Source organism: Paramisgurnus dabryanus, chromosome 8 (assembly GCF_030506205.2).
Source record: "Paramisgurnus dabryanus chromosome 8, PD_genome_1.1, whole genome shotgun sequence".
Classification (NCBI taxonomy): Eukaryota; Metazoa; Chordata; class Actinopteri; order Cypriniformes; family Cobitidae; genus Paramisgurnus; species Paramisgurnus dabryanus.
The window spans coordinates 27,205,923-27,223,187 of NC_133344.1; the positions used below are offsets into that span (position 1 = coordinate 27,205,923).

Genomic DNA, 17,265 nt, shown 5'->3' on the forward strand with positions numbered 1-17,265 from the left:
TACCCAAGTGGTACACAGGTATTTGTTTATTATGGTATATGTTTATCATCATGGTAAAGGTTAACATTTCACACCACAAATTCCCCTCACGAGTGGCATCTATTGAATGCAAACTACTGGTAAAAGTACCAACATATTTTTGACATTCTTCTCTTGTTTTGGTCGCTCTTGGAATATCCCAAAAAATAACAAAGCCATTTACTGAAGAGACCTTTAAAGATAAATTCTGCATTCTGACACACAAAGGACAATGTGTGCTCTTTTTTACAGCATTAAAACGGTCAAGGTTTAAAAGACCGGAAATATGTCCTTTCCATTTTGGCAAGGTGCCCACAACTTAGCAAGCTTTCGCTTTCACCATTTTTTTTTTCTATTTTACAATGCACTTTCTTGTCAAAAAGTCTACTGAGTTAATAGTTTACGAAAAATAAAAGTAATGGGGGAGGCAGGAGTTTAAAGCGGGAAGGTGATTCTCATTATTACAGTCGCTGTATTTATTGGCATTGTGTGTGTATTATGTTATGATAATGGCCTTTGTGATGTAGACGTAAAATATCATGTTTAAAAACTATCAATCAATCTAACTACTTTCATTTCTAAAACAGTAAGAGGTGTGGATTACAGGAATTAAAACCTATGGAAAGAACTAAAGGAGCGTTCATCAGGTTAACAGTTGCAGGCTTTCCCTTAATACCCAACATGAGCCCATTCTTTGTAAAATTAGATCTACGGTTTCACTTCGTCACGGTTTTGCAGGATCCGCGGTAGCAGGTCAAAGGTTGCTGTAGTAGCTTCATTGTGCAATTGTAATGACTTACTGTATTTGCTTTCGATGAGAAGAATAACTAAAGTTCAGTATGAGTAATTCGTAGGTGTGATTTGTTTACTATTTAATTCTTACTACAATGACTTCAATATGAAATGATGTAATAAATAAAGTAAATATTGTAATGCATGACAATTTGAGGAAGTGAGACTTAAGGAATGGCATAGAAAAAAGTTGTGGTAAATACATTCTTGGGCATGCACAATGTGGCGAATATTCACTAACATCACATTAGTTCTCAGGAAAATCTCACCTGTTTCTGCAGATACATTCGCCATACACATGTAGATGGGACATTCCTGATTGTAAGTAATGACACACGGCCCTGGGATGAAGCACAAGCAAAACAAATGTTCCACAATCATTAACGTTGTTTAAACAATGCATATTACAAACCCTAATGTTTTTTGATTGTACGCCATCGTGCACATCAGGACAAGGCCTATTGTAAACAAAGGACGGGATTTTACAACACTGTTATGCTTTTAGATAAATATCTGAAGTAAACAGTTGCTGAGCAATGCAGGCCTTTCACAACAACTGTATGGGTGTTTCCAAGTTTTTCACGTATTTGTTTCCACATTGTAAGAACGAAAGTCCTGGGTATCCGCTGTATATTATAATGGCAGAAACTAGTAACAACATAAAGGAATGCACAATAGTTAAGCATGTTAACATTAAAAAAGTAAAAATATTGTGAGTGTTTACACAATATTGTCCTTAACTAGGAACGTTTTGGTGGACAGAAGGAAAGAGCAGGAACCCTCCTGAATAAACCTGAGTGTTGCAATTTTAACCTGGTATACAATAACATATACATACTTTATTGTGATGCTTATTTCCATGCCTTTAAATGATCATTATTGGTGCGCATGTAGGCTCAATAAATTATTACATTTTATTTTTACTTTATACATTTTAATGTAAAAGATTTAGCTGTACTTTAACTTTGCCTGAAGTTAAGCAATTTTTTTAATTTTTTTAAGTTTTTTATTTACATTTACATACTAAATTTTAACTACTCTAGTTTAACATAAAACAATTATTGATGGACCTCTTGCTGTATCTCATCAAACCCACTAGGTGTCCCTGTTGAAGACCCTTATTTTAGATCAGAGGTCTTCAACCTTTATAGGCCAAGCACCCCTTAATACAAGGTTGGCCCTCCAGGACCAAGTTTGGGCACCCCTGCCTTAATGTATAGAAAGGAGGAGCAAAGACCCCTTTACATTATTAAATTAGGTCTTGATTTACCTACTTTATGATGGTTACTGATAAGATTTTAACGGGAAAGTTTTTTTTTTCATTTTATATGGGAACCTTTATTTCAATCAAGCATTTTATAAGCCTGTTAATGCATTTTTTGTTTAATTCCTAATTTGAATTCAAGTCATACCACCACGGACCCCCAAGGAGCCCCGGACCCCATGTTAAAGATCCATTAGATCAATAATATGTTTCAGGCCCAATGTGGTATGCTTGAATATGTAGCATGTGCTTTGTGTACTGGTCAATGGTAAAACCCTAAACCTAAACTTAGCCATTGTAGTCAAGGTACTGTTGGTGTTTTCTGCTATTTCTATTATTGTCTATTAATTAATTTAGCTGTATGATAAGGTGCTGATACATCATACATGCTTCCTCTGTGCATGCAAACATCCTACTTGGCAATCTACCAACCTTATATATTCCATGTTTAATCATTGCTGTATGTAAAGGACATTACAGTAAATGATCAACTCGTCGTTTGCATTTCTACTTTTTTAATATGGTGCACTGAAGGCTTGAGTGCACATGTCTGGTTCATACATATTTGTCCTTAACATAAAAGAATGCAAAACACGACAAGAAAGTACCCATACTCCACATAACGTCACATCCCAAACACAGACTGGTCAGTTGACATTCATTGTACTAACTAACTAACTGTGATGCATTAATATAAGATTCCCCTGTTAGGAATTTTAGTGTGTCCTTGAGTGTGAAATCAGTAAGAATTGTTACTTGGCTTTGGGAACATTTAAATTATTTTACAAATAACCACATCAGAAAAGTCCAGGACACAAACTCACCTCAAATGTTCGTGTACAAGGAAATGAAAAATGGGAGCTCTCATTGCAGATGAAAGAATCTCCACACACTGTTTATCCGCACATGCCATCTCGTGTGTATGTATTTGTATGTGGATATAAGATTTAAAAATACATCACAATGTGAACTGTTTCTTTGGCGATTTCTAACTCTGACCCTGGACTGGCGTATGGACATTCATCTGAAATGTGAGAGTTTGGCGCCACCAAGTGTAAAAAAAACGCTGATATGTATGAGTGTCACGAACATTCCCACATAACTTACAACATTCCCCTAGCCCTAGGACTTTTCACTGTCAGTACTTATATTTAAATGTTTTTTAATCCGAGAACGGTCAAACAATTCAGTTTAAATTTGCGTGATCGTGCTTTATGTTATTTTGAAACGATTCTAAATATATTGTACAAAACAGTTAGCCATCCAACATATGTGTATACATATAAACTATGCTGTTATTATTAAATAAAAATGCAAATTTTAAACAAGCAAATACGTATCTACAAAAATAAACAGGCATACACAAACATACTTTCCGAGCGTCATTAGTGTGCAGGCACTGGAGGGGGAGAGTGTGCGATATCCTATGGTGATATCCCGAGTAGGAAGCAGGGTTGCCAGATTTCAGTGGCGGCGTTTCACGAAAACCTAGGGTATGGCAAAATTTCTTCGTACAAGAAGGCCATTCAAATAACGAATCTATGAAAACACATTATATCCATGTGTGTACAAAATTCCACCAACTTGTATAAAATCATACTTTGATTGCACGGATCCACTTACTGACAACAATACGGAAGCAATACAAATGAAAAACAAAAATAGCATAATAATATATAATAATAATAATAATAATTCTTAACTGTGCAACTCCAGTAACAGATAAACTAAAACAAGATAATATCAAAACTGTAACATCCCTTCACAAATCTTGTCATGACAGCCGCCAATAAACACTTATAAAACACAATAAAGACTTTTAATGATGTGATAGAGCACACGTTAACCCAGCCAGCTAACCAACTAAGACTTAAACACTATAAAACTCTTAGTAAAACAGGGCTAAATGCAGAAAAGTCTTACCTTTTGTCGTCGTGCAGTTTTAATTCCACAAGTCGCCATATTCAAAAACGCGCGCAAATAATACAATTCACTTCGACTGCTACAATTTCAAGAGAACATGTAAGAGAACATGTTTATTTATCCACAGAGAACAAATCATTTAACTTCTGGAATAATGTATGCAATATGCATTGCGCGAGTGTGTGGGAGAACCGTGAGTCTGTTTGAATGTTAAAACAAAAAAGGAGTTTACTTGCGAAAATAAAGATTATAACAACAGCGGTCATCATGAAACCTTCTGCACAATTCAAGCTGCGCTGCAAGAACGATAGGTTGATGACATCAAAGTACCGCGAGGGTGAGGCGAGAAATCATCGGAAGAGTTTGGTTTCAGACCGCTCTCGCGGCATGTTGATGTCATCCACATGTCGGTTCCTGTATTATAGCATGAAGTCGAGCACACGCGTAAATTATCCATATTAGTGATGTACCAATGTTCAGATATGTTCTACTGAAAATATTTAACATTATTTTTAATAAGCTTCATTATAGCCTGTTGATTTCTGGTGTTTTGTCTGAATGCTAGGGTATGGCAACTGCCATACCCTGCCATACGCAAACGCCGCCCTTGCCAGATTTGCGTAACAAAAACTATCAAAATGACCCTGTGCAAAATACCAAAACTCAAAATATACTCCAATATATAAAATATATTTTTATAATCATTTTTATGCACTACTCGATTTTTACTTGAAAGGCACTTTACATTAAAAAAACCTAAACACAGTCTTAAAATATACTTACCCTTTGATTGGCAGCATTCCAGTAAAATTTATTATATAAACTTTGTCAAATCTTTAACCAGAATTTTGTTTAGAGATGTTTAGGAAAATAGTTTAAAACAGTCTGATTTCGATATAAAACAGCAGATTTGGCAACACCGCGGCAGGCAGTGTCAACAGCGGTCTATGCTGATCATGCAGAAATAACGCCCATCCCGTTAACATTCTGCAACTTTTTGCATGTTGTTTTGATGCCTTAATGGCTTAGTTTTCGCGCATTTTTCTCTCATTTCTCTGGACATTGGTATTTAAATTGTGGATATGTAGTATGTGTCGATATCGGACTTCATGAAACTATGTGAAATGGGTTTGACGTACTCCACCCAACTAAAAATCCCAAAACTCGAGGAGTTAATGCAAGAAACTGGCTGTAAGTAACAATAGTTATTTACTTGTTTTCTTATTTTTGTAGTCGATGCAGCGTTTCTTTTAGGATTATAGTTGTTTAGTTAATATTGTTAGATTGACAGTGACAGGTGTTTAGTTACTGGTAGACTTTAGTTTCCCAGATGCAATCTAGTAATACTTTGTTCATATTGTCTGTCTGTAGACACATTGGCTATTTATAAATACATTCATTAAAAATAATTTGTAAACACAAAATTAAATTACATGGCTTTAATGTCAAACCAATATAATGCATACTGATGAGTTATTATCTGTATATTGAGCCCTAATGCAATATAAGCATGTATTGTCCCTTTACAATATGATATCATGTGTCTCTCTTTTCCAGTCTCCTCTGCTCACATTATTCGTTTGCACGACCGCTTCAAATATCTGGATAGAGAGAAGAAAGGTCACCTCTGGTGAGATGTTTCATCCTTTAAGCTGGCTCATGGATTGCAAAATGTGGATCGTTTTCTAGATCTAACATGTTTTGCTTATTGTTCTCTCTCATTTTTACAAAGTCCTCAGGATTTTGGAGAGATAAAGGGACTGGCAATGAACCCCATAGGAGACAGAATAATAGATGCTTTCTTTCCCCCGGGGTGAGTCAATCTGGGCACGAGCTATTAGTATTTTGTGAAAGAGAAGAAACAAATTCATGCTCACATTGAAGTTTTCAAGAAAGACCATTATCACTTTTGTACAAAGCCTGAATTTTCACAAATAAACATTATTAATATAAATGCATAGTTCGTGTAGCTTAATTGATAGAGCATTGCATTAGCAACACAAAAGTTATGGGTTTTATCCCAGTAATAAAAGATAGATTGATGCACCATAAGTTGTTTTTTTAGGATCTTGCAAATGCATAAGAGTTTTAATAAATGTGGGAAGAAGTAATGAAAGATTATGAATAAAAAATATAAAAAGTATATAATTCCTCAAAGCATTTTGAACTCTTATGTGTTTTTCATACATGTCCAATACAAATTTGCATGTTAGTCAAGTATAGATTTAACTAATGCATGATTTAATTTCTCACGGTGTACTATTTTGGTATCCAAAATTACATTTATGTTGCATTTTGTAGTTGTAAGTAATAATGTCACCCTCAGGAGGGAAACTGTGGATTTCCAGACTTTTGTGAGGATCCTCGCCCATTTCCGACCTGTGGACAAGAACCGACCCAAAGAGCCCAATTCGTCTGAACCCATCAATAGCAGGATCAACAAACTTAAATGTATGTTAGTATACTTTGTGTAGTTTGCATTTAACCTGGTAGAGTGTATGGCTTATGCAAGTGTAATGTGCCATTAGCTGGTCATTATCGTATTAAACAAGAAAAACAAGAGAGTAATCAAGACCATAATGTAAACTCGTAATAGCATCATTTACTTAATGGGTTTTATTGTACAGTAATGACTGTACAGTATCCTGCATATTACACAACTATGTGCCAAATGAATAATTAAATGGTTGTAAAATATTAATCGAAAGTTTCTTTTTTGTGAATAATGAAAAGAGAAACTTGTAAACAGTACAATGGTGCCGCTGTGGTACTTTGGTTATGCAGTACCACAGTAATCTTGAAAGTACCATGATGTATGTTAGATATGTGAGTAATTCCTTTAGTATAATACTCATGCATCTGTGTCTGACTTCATTCCTGTAGTCGTCTTTCAGATGTATGACCTGGATAAGGATGGCAAGATTTCCAGACATGATCTTTTAAAGGTTAGTAGTAGTCTTCAGAATGTTTATTATTATGACATAACTTTATCCTGCTGTCTTGTATATTAACTTTTGACCAACTGAATATGACTGACAGCTGAGCATGATTGACAGGTTCTCCGGGGAATGCTGGAAATGCAGGTGACAGACGAGCAACTGGACAGCATAGCGGAGCGCACGATACAGGAAGCGGATTTAGACGGAGATGGCACCATATCTTTTGAGGAGTTTCGCAAGGTATTGCAAAATATTCCACGTTTAATAGCAGCAGTTTTAATAGAAACCTGTGTTTCAACATGTTTTGATTTTTTGAATTAGTCGCTGGAGAAGGTCAACATTGATCACAAGATGAGCATTCGCTTCTTGCGCTAAAGCATCGTGGGATAGCTTCTCCAGCCTCTAATTCATCTCTATGTTTATGGAAATGCAGGGAAAATCCTTAGAGCACAATACAGTATCATGGAATCGATTTTTAATGCACTGCTAATCTCTACATGACCACACACTGACAAATGTATTGTATTTTTACATTCTGTGTCTTAATGTTGTTCATTTTACTAAATTGCACTGTTTTTATTTATTTTCCTAAATTTGCAGCAGGTTATTTTTGCAAGGGAAAGACGTAATGATTAAAGTACTTAATTTAATGTTATAATGTCAGGCAGCATGTGAAAAATGTCATGTTTGTTTAAAGTGTGGTGATCACATGATAAGATTTCTTGCATTACTGTGAAGGTTAAGTCTTGGGTGTGAAGTAGTGATGAGTGAAAATGATTGAAACTGGAATTTTATCATTGAAATCTGTTTCTATTTATGGTTTTGTTTATGTATTGTTGGTTATGGAATTGTTTTTTAGAAAAATAAAATCTCACAATACATTACTTATGCATGCTCTAAAAAACTGGCTATTAGATGCCTCAAAGGTGCCTTGTATTAAATGCTACTGACTCAATATATAAAAATATATTTTAAAAATGTGAAATTCCTAGTTGTGGTGTTTATTATTGTTTCATGAGCTGGAAAGCAGTAATTAGCTTTGATCAGTAGGTGGCACCAGTGACATGTTTAAACTTGAAATGGCCTGTCTGCTTATATTATTTTTTTTACTTAAAGGGGACTTATCATCAAAATCAAACTTTTTCCATGTCTAAGTGCTATAATTGGGTCCCCAGTGCTTTTATTAAACTAGAAAATGTGAAAGAGAACAACCCAGTACATTTTCTGCAAGCATATGAAAAATAGGTTATTGAAATTTGGCTCCCCCTGTGATATTATTAGGGGATAATACCGCCCCTTAATCTGCACTATCCAACCACGGCACTGCCATTTAGTGCAGAGATCAGCTCATTTGCATTTAAAGGACACACCCAAAAACAGCACATTTTGCTCATACCTATAAAGTGGCAATTTTAACATGCTGTAATAAATTATCTATATGGTATTTTTTGCCTAGAACGTCACATACGTACTCTAGGAACACCAAAGATTTATTTGACATCCTTTAAAAAGACTTGTGAAATGTCCCCTTTAAAAGCAGATGATTCATTTCATTGATACAAAGATCAAAAGACGTTCAGTAAATGATTCATTGTATTAATTTTATTCTTCATTGTATTTGACATGGACTGTACAATATCACACAGCATTGAAAGTTTTTGGCATCAGTCCTCAATGTGCTTTACCCCTTGGCATACTGGCCCGTAGCAGCCAATAAAAGGACAAGGCAGTGCCTAAACAAATCCAAAAAAATAGAGAAGATTTCATAATAGTACTATTGTAAAGCTAAAACGTAAATACAAACGTATACAATAAACTAGTAGTTTGTATGGTACCTGCAAGTGTGATCGTCATGGTTAAACGATAGAGAAGGACATCTGTGGTGCCTCCTTTTATGTGGACAGGTAGACCATTGTCCTCCTGTAAATAAAAAACACACATTGAAAAAATAAAGCCAGATGATAAACTGCCAGGGGCAAGAAGATAACATGACTCAGAAAATCAAACTTCCTAGTGTGAACTCAGGATAGTTTTTGACAGTCATCCAAGTCAAACACTATCCCAGTCTACCTGAATTAACCTGAATGCTTGTCATTGAAACTAAACAAATATTATTTTCTCATGTCTGTAGTTAGCTTTGATTATACACCCAAATGAAATGACTACCTGCAGGCTTTCCAACATATTGTTTTTCTTTTATTGTAAACATGTCTTTGCAAGATGTACTTGCTGTTGAAATATAATTTGCTTAAAATCTACAAGTAGACTACTTACAGGAAAAGTTGAGAGTTTCAAATGATTACATTTGTTGTTTTTGCAATGATTACATAGAGTTGATTGTCAGTCTCTTTATTATAACACAACTAGAATGTACAAAAAATTTGTATAAAGTATTAAATGACTGAAAAATATCATCTTTTATTTTTTGTATTTTTTATTTTACTTTAACTCAACAAATTAAGTTATTATATATATATAAATAAATATAAATTATAGGTTTAAATGATTTGCATAACCAATTTAATTATACTTGCACGCTCACTTCAACATTTTTTAACAGTGTACACCTAAAGGGATAGTTCACTCAAAAATGAAAATTCTGTCATCATTTACTCACTCTCATGTTGTTACAAACATGTATAAATTTCTTTGTTTTGATGAACACAAAGAAAGATATTTTTAGAAATGTTTGTAACCAAACTGTTTGGGGGCCCCATTCACTTCCATAGTAGGAATAAAGAATATTATTGGAGGTGAATGGGGTCCATGAATGGTTTGGTTACAAACATTTCTCAAAATGTTTCATAATTTTTCTCAAACATTTATCAAAACAAAGAAATGTATACAGGTTTATAACAACATGAGCGTGAGAAAAATGATAACAGAATTTTCATTTTTGGGTGAACTATCCCTTTAAGCAAAAGCAAGAATCTCCAGGCTCTCTTAGACTCAAATTAAATAAAGGCCTAATTTCTAATTTTAATCTAATGACTTCACAACTTCATTTTCTTTGAAAGAGATAAAGATGAGCTTAGTGCCAAGAGCTTACACTAATATTCAGACCAGAAGTCATTTAGTTCTGAAAGTAGTTTAATTTGACTGATTTTGTGTACATATTTCCTGTATAGTGTGTTTGTATCTGTTTTAGGGTCCCAAAAATATACATGGGTGGTCATATTTTGAAACAAGAAAGCTGGCGGTGGCCTAAGACTTGGATAGTAGTGCAGTTTTCTTGTTCGAAATGTCTATTTTTAAATGATCATATCTTAGTTTCAAAATGATTCATATATTACAAGTAGCCTATTTTATATTCTATATAATATTTTATATACATTTATTTTATATCTACAATAAATTTATCTTACCAAGAAAACCTTTTGTCTTTCTGGCACCTTGTTTCTCATTTGTCGGGCTGTTGTACTGAAGGCCCGTGAGGCCAGCTGAGGAAGACTCTGTTAAAACGAAAGAGAAATATATAGACAACATTAAACATGTGTTCTTCAAAATATAGTTTCATTACATGTGTAGGACATTAATCTGAAGCATATTAAAGTATAAACTCAAATAAAGGTTCCTAAAATGCTCTTTGTTTGGCTGTATAGTCCCATAAATAACCTTTAACACCCAAAGGTTATTAACATCCATAACCGTTCTGTTGCACAAAAATGATCTGTAGTGCAAAAGGTTGTATAGACTATAAAAAGATAACAACCAGGACATTAGGTAAGAATTTGTTGACTTAAGAATCATTGATGTGAACTTGTACCACCTTTATTTTTAAGTATATTTGATCAAAAGTAGCCAAATAAAACAAGATGATTTGCACAGTTAATAAACAATAGAATAGTAAGTACACACCACTGTTTTTATAATAATAATCCATTAAAAGTTTTAACATGTTTGTAAACCTCAAACAGATTTTTATCAATGTCTCCAATAACTCAATAAATGCAAACAGTTTGACCTAAATTGTCTAACGCCGACAGAATGTAACATTCTATGGTTTTCCAAGGTCAACCGCGTGTGGGTTATCAGATTTAGCTGCTGTTTACAAGCACCTGGAACGAACCAATCAGAGCACGATATGCACTGGTGAGTGGGGCAGAAAAGATTCCGCCCCTTTTCTACTGCAGTGACCACCAGCGTGTGTGTGTTGTTCTGCATGTACGCCTGCTAAATGTGGAGAGAGTGACATGATCCATGTAAACTTTTTGACCTTTTAATACAATGTGTATAGAAAACTGATTTGACACACTTCTTTCTCTAATCCTATAAAAAGTTTGTGAAATGATTTCACGTTTAAAAACCGATTTGTTTATATAAACATAAAGCTCAAAATCAAAGCTCAACCACATTAATGTGTTCGCTCACAAAGCTAATGCTACTTCAATATCAGATAAGCCCTGAATGACAGTCTTTCTTTAGAGGTCATACTTTATAATGCCAACACTGCTTCTGTATCAAAGTTGAACTCGACAAAGTTCAAAATCTGTGCATATCAAACTAGATAATACTATCTCATGACCAGGTTTTGTAAGCAATCCATGCAGTACAATGACCAAACTATTGTTCTGTAAAGTAGTTCCTGTTTCACAAGTATTTTTGTAGTATATACTGTCTGCTCTGAGCTCTACGCATTTCATGTGGCTGCCGATGAAAAAATGAAGAAGAGCAGTATATTTACCAGTAAATGTCTCATGTTCAATGCCGCTGTCTGTGAAGCCTGTTGATACTTGTGTAGTCAGGGCCCTTACAAGGACACACACTCATTGCAGATCTCTGAACCAGAGCCAAAAGTATTCAGTCAGGCAAAGGCAACTCTGAAAACAGCCAAGCTGATTCAATACACATTTACAACTCTTATAAAATAGAAAATATTAATCTGATGGTTTTTAACAATAACATTTAACTGATGGGATGCAATCTGCAGTCACAATACAAACTTTTGCACTGTGATCAACTTAATACAACTGTGTGCATTTTAGCTGTTATCTAACATAATGATTTTATTTTAATAATTCTTGTATAACAGTTTCACTTCTTTTTAGCTGGACGCTGAAGATAGACCATCCACTTGAATGTGGTTTATTTCATTTCTGCATTTCACTAGGAAACTGAACTGACATTCTGTGACAAACTCTCAACATGATCTATTGTAAGTACTGTCTAATATTTACACTGACTCTACATTTTTACATTGATTTACAATTAAGACATTAAAAATGTGAGAAGAAACTCTTGATACTTTTGTTAATGTCATGTGTGATAAGAATCATGAGTGCATCTGTTTATACAAAGCTACTTCAGCTGCATCTGCTACTTAAACTGTTTGTCAAAAGCTTTAACTGCATTTCTTTATTCAAAGCTACTTAAACTGTTTATCCAAAGCTATACTTAAACATGGTCAAATAGGATTTAATCCTATATTTACCCTACTGGAAAATCCAGCAAAGACCACATGGCAGTAGCTGGAGCTGGTCCTACCAGCCTGGGAAAGCTGGTGGGTCAGCTGGTCTTCCAGCATGAGCAGCTAAATCCAGCTAGACCAGCATAAAAAGTGACCAAAACACAGCTAGACCAGCTTGCTACACCAGCAATATCAGCTAAAACCAGCTTATGCTGGTCTTAGCTGGATTTTTCAGTAGGGTAGTTGCAAGAACTAGTTAGGCTAAAAGTAAAATCTCTTCTTATGCATGGAGTGAGTTGATCAAGTTCATTGTTTCAGATAAACACATCTTCGTGGTATGCACAGCTGTTCTGTTCACTGGTTGGGTCTTTACATATGATGAACCCCAGTGTTACGAAACTGCGATGAGACAGTAAGATTTACTGAATTTTTTAAAGATTACAGATTGTATTACCTCAACAGGCGGTTTCTTGGACAGAGCGTCTCCTAATCCCAGACTAGAAAAAGCATGAATAAGCTGCATTACGTTAAAAACACCTTGCACTGATATATCTTAACATATATCAGTGCCATTGTTTTGTTCAAGATGTATTGTTTTTTGTAAGGTGTGTTTTTTTAACCACTTAAATGTCACATATAACTAGGGCTTACACTGTCGGAAAAAAGGTACAAAGTTGTTCCTTTTTCTGTCGCTGGGGTGGTACCCTAAAAGGTACCTTTTTGTACCTTTATGGGTATACAACACATTGAAATGTTGTACCTTATGAGGTACAATATTATACCCTAAGGACCAATTGTGTACCTTAAGGAACAATTTTGTACCAGTTAAATTTTAGTAAAGGTACACAATAGATCCTTAAGGAACAGTAATGTACCTCAAAAGGTACAACACTGTACTATATTTATAAATGGTAAATGGACTGTATTTATATAGAGCTATCATAGACCAATGGCCATCCAAAGCGCTTTACAATTTTGCCTCACATTCACCCATTCACTCACACATTCATACACCGACGGCGGTGTCAGCCATGCAAGGCGCCATCCATACCTGTAAAAGTACAAAACGGTACCTTGGGGTACAACCCCAGTGACAAAAAAGGTACATTTTCGTACCTTTTTTCTGACAGTGTAGTCTGTCCGCAAAACCGCCTCCAAATGTTTTACTGGAACAGAGACTGTGTAGCGATAACAGCAGCATGTTAACAAATAAATGTGCAACACCCAAAAGAGAAAGTAAGAGTTGGTAACAGAAATGCAACTTCTGTTTTCAACTTTCATATTTCTGTTTTCAGCTCATGCAACTGGACTTGTATGCGTCTCACTCTTCAGTGGCCTGGGAGTTTCTGCATAGTACGTCTTTAGTGTACATTGTTTATGTCTGTGGAAATATAATTTTATCATTGTACTAGTATTAGTATATCTGTTGCATTTTTAAGTGCGCTAATCTTAGTATAATTAATATAATGTGCGTTTATTTAAATAATTTAAGATTAAATAAAATGAAACATTTGTGTACTGTCATGCTACCATGTAAGTTTTAAACTTTCCCTGTTCTCCTGCAGAGCCTTAACAAAAAAAATAGTTGCAGCATACCACAGACTATTCAGAACTGGACCATTCACGGCCTATGGTGAGAACAACAGCATCAGTTTCCTGCTGTTCTGAATGTTTGAAATTCTCAGAAAAACAATGACAAAACTTAAAAGAATGTACTGTCATACATCAACATTTAGTTGGAAATGCATTCCCCTTTTCCCTTATCAAAATAATTTTTGGTTTCTGGATTTTTAGAATTATTGATACAGGTTTTAAACACATTTCCTACATGCATCATATTCTCAAAACGGCATAAACACAAATCCATAACCTCTCACCCAATTCTTCAAAAAAACTTCCTATTTTTATGTCAAAGTGAAGCTCTACAATTAAAACCATTCACTCTTGTCTCAAACAAAAAAACTAACTTTTGTCTCAGACATCACAAAGAAGCTTTCAAAAACACACACACACACCCACACACACGACAACATAGTATGACACACAGTGCTATTAAATCAAAACAATATGCCCAAAACTGTTATGTTGCTTGTGGTTTTTCCCCTCAAAAATATTTTCACATAAACAAAAACATTGGCACATTTTTATTCAACTGTACATTTTTTTATTTTTTATTATTCCGCCTCAACATCCCATCTTTGTTTTGGGTCAGGCCAGAGAATCTCATCGACATCACAGGCTATATTAGTCCCAGCCAAACAGTGAGGGTAAAACCCTCTTGCATGATCCACCCCTGGCATTCATCTGTCTTATCTGTATGGAAGCAATTTGATGCATTTCTTTATTACATCAGCATATTCAACAGTGTATGCACACTAAAGTTACTGTACAGAGCAGTCTTACTGTAAGTACATCCATCTGTTTTCCTCCCTGAAGGCTCTGAAAATGGAGGGAACGGTGAAAAGATTCAAATAAGGCTGTACTTGCTCAGTCTCATGCACAAGTACATGGTCAACTAAAGTGGCTCAAATTTTATCTGAGACTGCTTGTCTCCTTGCCCTTCTTTTCCATCCTCATCCTCTCCCTTCTCCTTGACCTATTCCTTCATTTTTCTGTGGATACATTGTTCCAAAGCTCAGTGAATTTATTCAGGCCCTTTTATCTATCTATTGAAGGATCTGATTGATGTGTGTTCAATTTTGACTCTTAGTGTTTCCACCTTGATCATTGTTTGCTAATTGAGCCTAAGCTGTGCTGACTTAAGTGAACAGTATTGAATGCTAGTACTTTCCATATGATCACATGGTGTAAGTAATGTAGGGATTTGTGAGAGTTTTGCACTGTAACAAAATCTGACTCATGAAAAGCAGAGGAGTAGTGTTTATAGTTCTACTAGTTCAGCAAAATGATTGTGCTTCTTAAAAAATGACGTTATGGTTTTGAAATTTTAGCCTGGTTATAGTGTTTTAGCAATGGAGAAAAACTGTAAGACCAAAATTTCTGATAAAATGTCAATGTCTCTTAGGCCTGAAAAGACCGGTCACTGCTGTGACTGCTGGCGGATATTTCATTCTCATCTACAGGTAATGATAATTTGGTCGTATGAAATCTCTAGAAGCTGCAATATAATTCAACAGTGATCGTTTATATGCAGGACATTGAAGCTGAACTCTCTCATCTGTGGCCTTCATTTGTGAAAGCGAAAAACTACTTTCTCTTTTGGTAAATATGACATTTTATTTACCAGTTTCTTCTTATGCACATTTACTGCAGTCCAACTATTTGCTTTTACATTAATGCAATAAGTATATGATTTAAAGAAGTGATGCACAGATAAAAAAAATTTCCACCGATAGCAAATTATTCAGACTGATATCTCCCGAGTCCCGATACCGATTGTTTGGTGGTTATATTAACTTGCTTAAATTTTTTAAATGTTATTCATTTATATAATGACCATTAACATTGAACATTAAACTAGTGATGTTACTTTACATTTCCTATACAAGTGCTCAAATTTATAGCATTTTCCTGTTCTTCTTTGATTGACAGAATATATATATATATAGCTTCACTTTTCTGATTTTCGTAATTGCTACCCCAGCTAAGTTCATAAAGTGCAGTTCATAACATTACACAATCCACCATCAAGTGTTTACATACATCATAAATGTGGCTTACCAAAAAACAGTTCTACAAATAACACTTTTTTTTAACAGTTGTTATTTAACATAAAAATGTGCAGATCTCTGTTGTGTGTCTTATGATTTATGGTGTTTGAAAGGAAAGAAGAATGGATTAAACACGGCACATGTGCAGGTTGTGATGAGGCCTTGGGCTCACCAGTTCATTACTTTCAGGCTGCGATCAAGCTACGGAAACTTTATGACATCGATAGGTGGGTTTCTCAGTTATTCAAAAAAATATTTGATTGTGAGTTTACCAGTTTAATTGATTTTTACTTGTTTTTAGTGTTTTGAAAAATTCTGGTATCCAGACCTCCTGTGACGTGTCATATAAAGTAAGTTTACTGGACTGGTCATGAATCATAATCTTGTAGATTTAAATATGAATATTATTCACTAAAAGCTTGGTTTTGTGATTGGCAGTACAATGAAATATGTGCCGTTCTGGACCCATGGTTTGGAAGCAATTATGATTTGCAGTGTGTGACGGATAAGAAGGTAAGATAGAAAAGCGATTCTAAAAGATATTTGAAGAGCTCAGACATGTTCACCCTTTACTGTTTTTACACAATGATGAAGTGGCAGCGTATGCGCGTGCATTTAGGCAACGGAAGTATGGCAAGAATCAGCAGAGAAGCAACACAAACAGATAAATTATTTTATAAAGTTGACTATCAACTTTTTCAACACAGCTACCAGATCCGTGTACTATAGAGTGGATAGAAAATGTTAGCAGATGGCCAAAAATAAAGTTGCCAGATACATATATAAGTATATTATATTAGTGCAACCAAACGCAACAACCAGACATTTTGATGCTGGGAAACCGTTATAATAAACTTTTTGAGTTGCTAACACGTTAGAACCATATGTATAAAGGCTACGGTGGAGTCTGTAACGGCATCACCTGGCGGCCATCTTACCTCAGACAGCTCGCTCACTCGTAGCATTGAGTTCAATGGTGCACGTACTTTTAAATGACCATAACTTGCTCAATTTTCTACCGATTTGGTTTTTTACAAACGTTATTAACGTGGCTATAATTCTGGATGCTTTAACATGTTTTATGAATTTTTTATTTTTTTTTAGTATAAGTATGCAGTGTCATAGGTACATCTTTGACGTTTATAACAAACCAAACCGTTTGGAAATCTGTAAAAAAAGTGGTCATTTAAAAGTACCTGCATCATTAAAACTTAAAGCTAGGAGTGAGCGAGCGCCCTGTGGTAAGATGGC

At 34.9% G+C, this 17,265-nt stretch overlaps 3 protein-coding genes across 3 annotated transcripts in view; 2 read left to right on the forward strand and 1 right to left on the reverse strand.

Moving 5' to 3' along the window:
* Positions 1-4,914: 4,914 nt before the first annotated feature.
* On the forward strand, positions 4,915-7,921 carry chp2 (calcineurin-like EF-hand protein 2). Its single transcript, XM_065281310.2, has 7 exons — positions 4,915-5,188; positions 5,555-5,627; positions 5,730-5,810; positions 6,324-6,448; positions 6,881-6,942; positions 7,054-7,176; positions 7,258-7,921. Exons 1-7 carry the CDS (start codon positions 5,107-5,109, stop codon positions 7,309-7,311), a joined length of 600 nt encoding a protein of 199 aa, XP_065137382.1. The 5' UTR covers positions 4,915-5,106; the 3' UTR covers positions 7,312-7,921.
* Positions 7,922-8,516: 595 nt separating this feature from the next.
* Positions 8,517-11,772, reverse strand: cox7a1 (cytochrome c oxidase subunit 7A1). The gene is made up of 4 exons (XM_065281312.1): positions 11,621-11,772; positions 10,302-10,388; positions 8,772-8,856; positions 8,517-8,669 (listed from the first exon to the last, which is right to left on the reverse strand). The coding sequence occupies exons 1-4, from the start codon at positions 11,633-11,635 to the stop codon at positions 8,608-8,610; spliced, it is 249 nt and encodes an 82-aa protein (XP_065137384.1). The 5' UTR covers positions 11,636-11,772; the 3' UTR covers positions 8,517-8,607.
* A 183-nt stretch (positions 11,773-11,955) lies between these two features.
* rnaset2l (ribonuclease T2, like) overlaps positions 11,956-17,265 on the forward strand; it is a 6,555-nt gene continuing 1,245 nt past the window's right edge. The window contains exons 1-9 of the mRNA XM_065281309.2: positions 11,956-12,091; positions 12,662-12,755; positions 13,639-13,696; positions 13,909-13,976; positions 15,369-15,426; positions 15,498-15,565; positions 16,128-16,241; positions 16,316-16,364; positions 16,453-16,527. Coding sequence (XP_065137381.1) covers positions 12,082-12,091; positions 12,662-12,755; positions 13,639-13,696; positions 13,909-13,976; positions 15,369-15,426; positions 15,498-15,565; positions 16,128-16,241; positions 16,316-16,364; positions 16,453-16,527 — 594 coding nt within the window. The 5' untranslated portion in view covers positions 11,956-12,081. The remainder of the gene's footprint in view (positions 12,092-12,661; positions 12,756-13,638; positions 13,697-13,908; positions 13,977-15,368; positions 15,427-15,497; positions 15,566-16,127; positions 16,242-16,315; positions 16,365-16,452; positions 16,528-17,265) is intronic.

Excerpts from the sequence above, each read along its gene's own strand:
- chp2 (XM_065281310.2), top strand. The coding sequence starts at position 5,107 with ATGAAACTATGTGAAATGGGTTTGACGTACTCCACCCAACTAAAAATC. Across the intron at positions 5,628-5,729 it reads GAGAAGAAAGGTCACCTCTG|TCCTCAGGATTTTGGAGAGA; the intron begins GTGAGATGTTTC and ends ATTTTTACAAAG. Across the intron at positions 6,449-6,880 it reads CAGGATCAACAAACTTAAAT|TCGTCTTTCAGATGTATGAC; the intron begins GTATGTTAGTAT and ends TCATTCCTGTAG.
- cox7a1 (XM_065281312.1), bottom strand. Across the intron at positions 8,857-10,301 it reads AAAGACAAAAGGTTTTCTTG|GAGGACAATGGTCTACCTGT; the intron begins GTAAGATAAATT and ends TTTTATTTACAG. Across the intron at positions 8,670-8,771 it reads CATGACGATCACACTTGCAG|GCACTGCCTTGTCCTTTTAT; the intron begins GTACCATACAAA and ends GGATTTGTTTAG.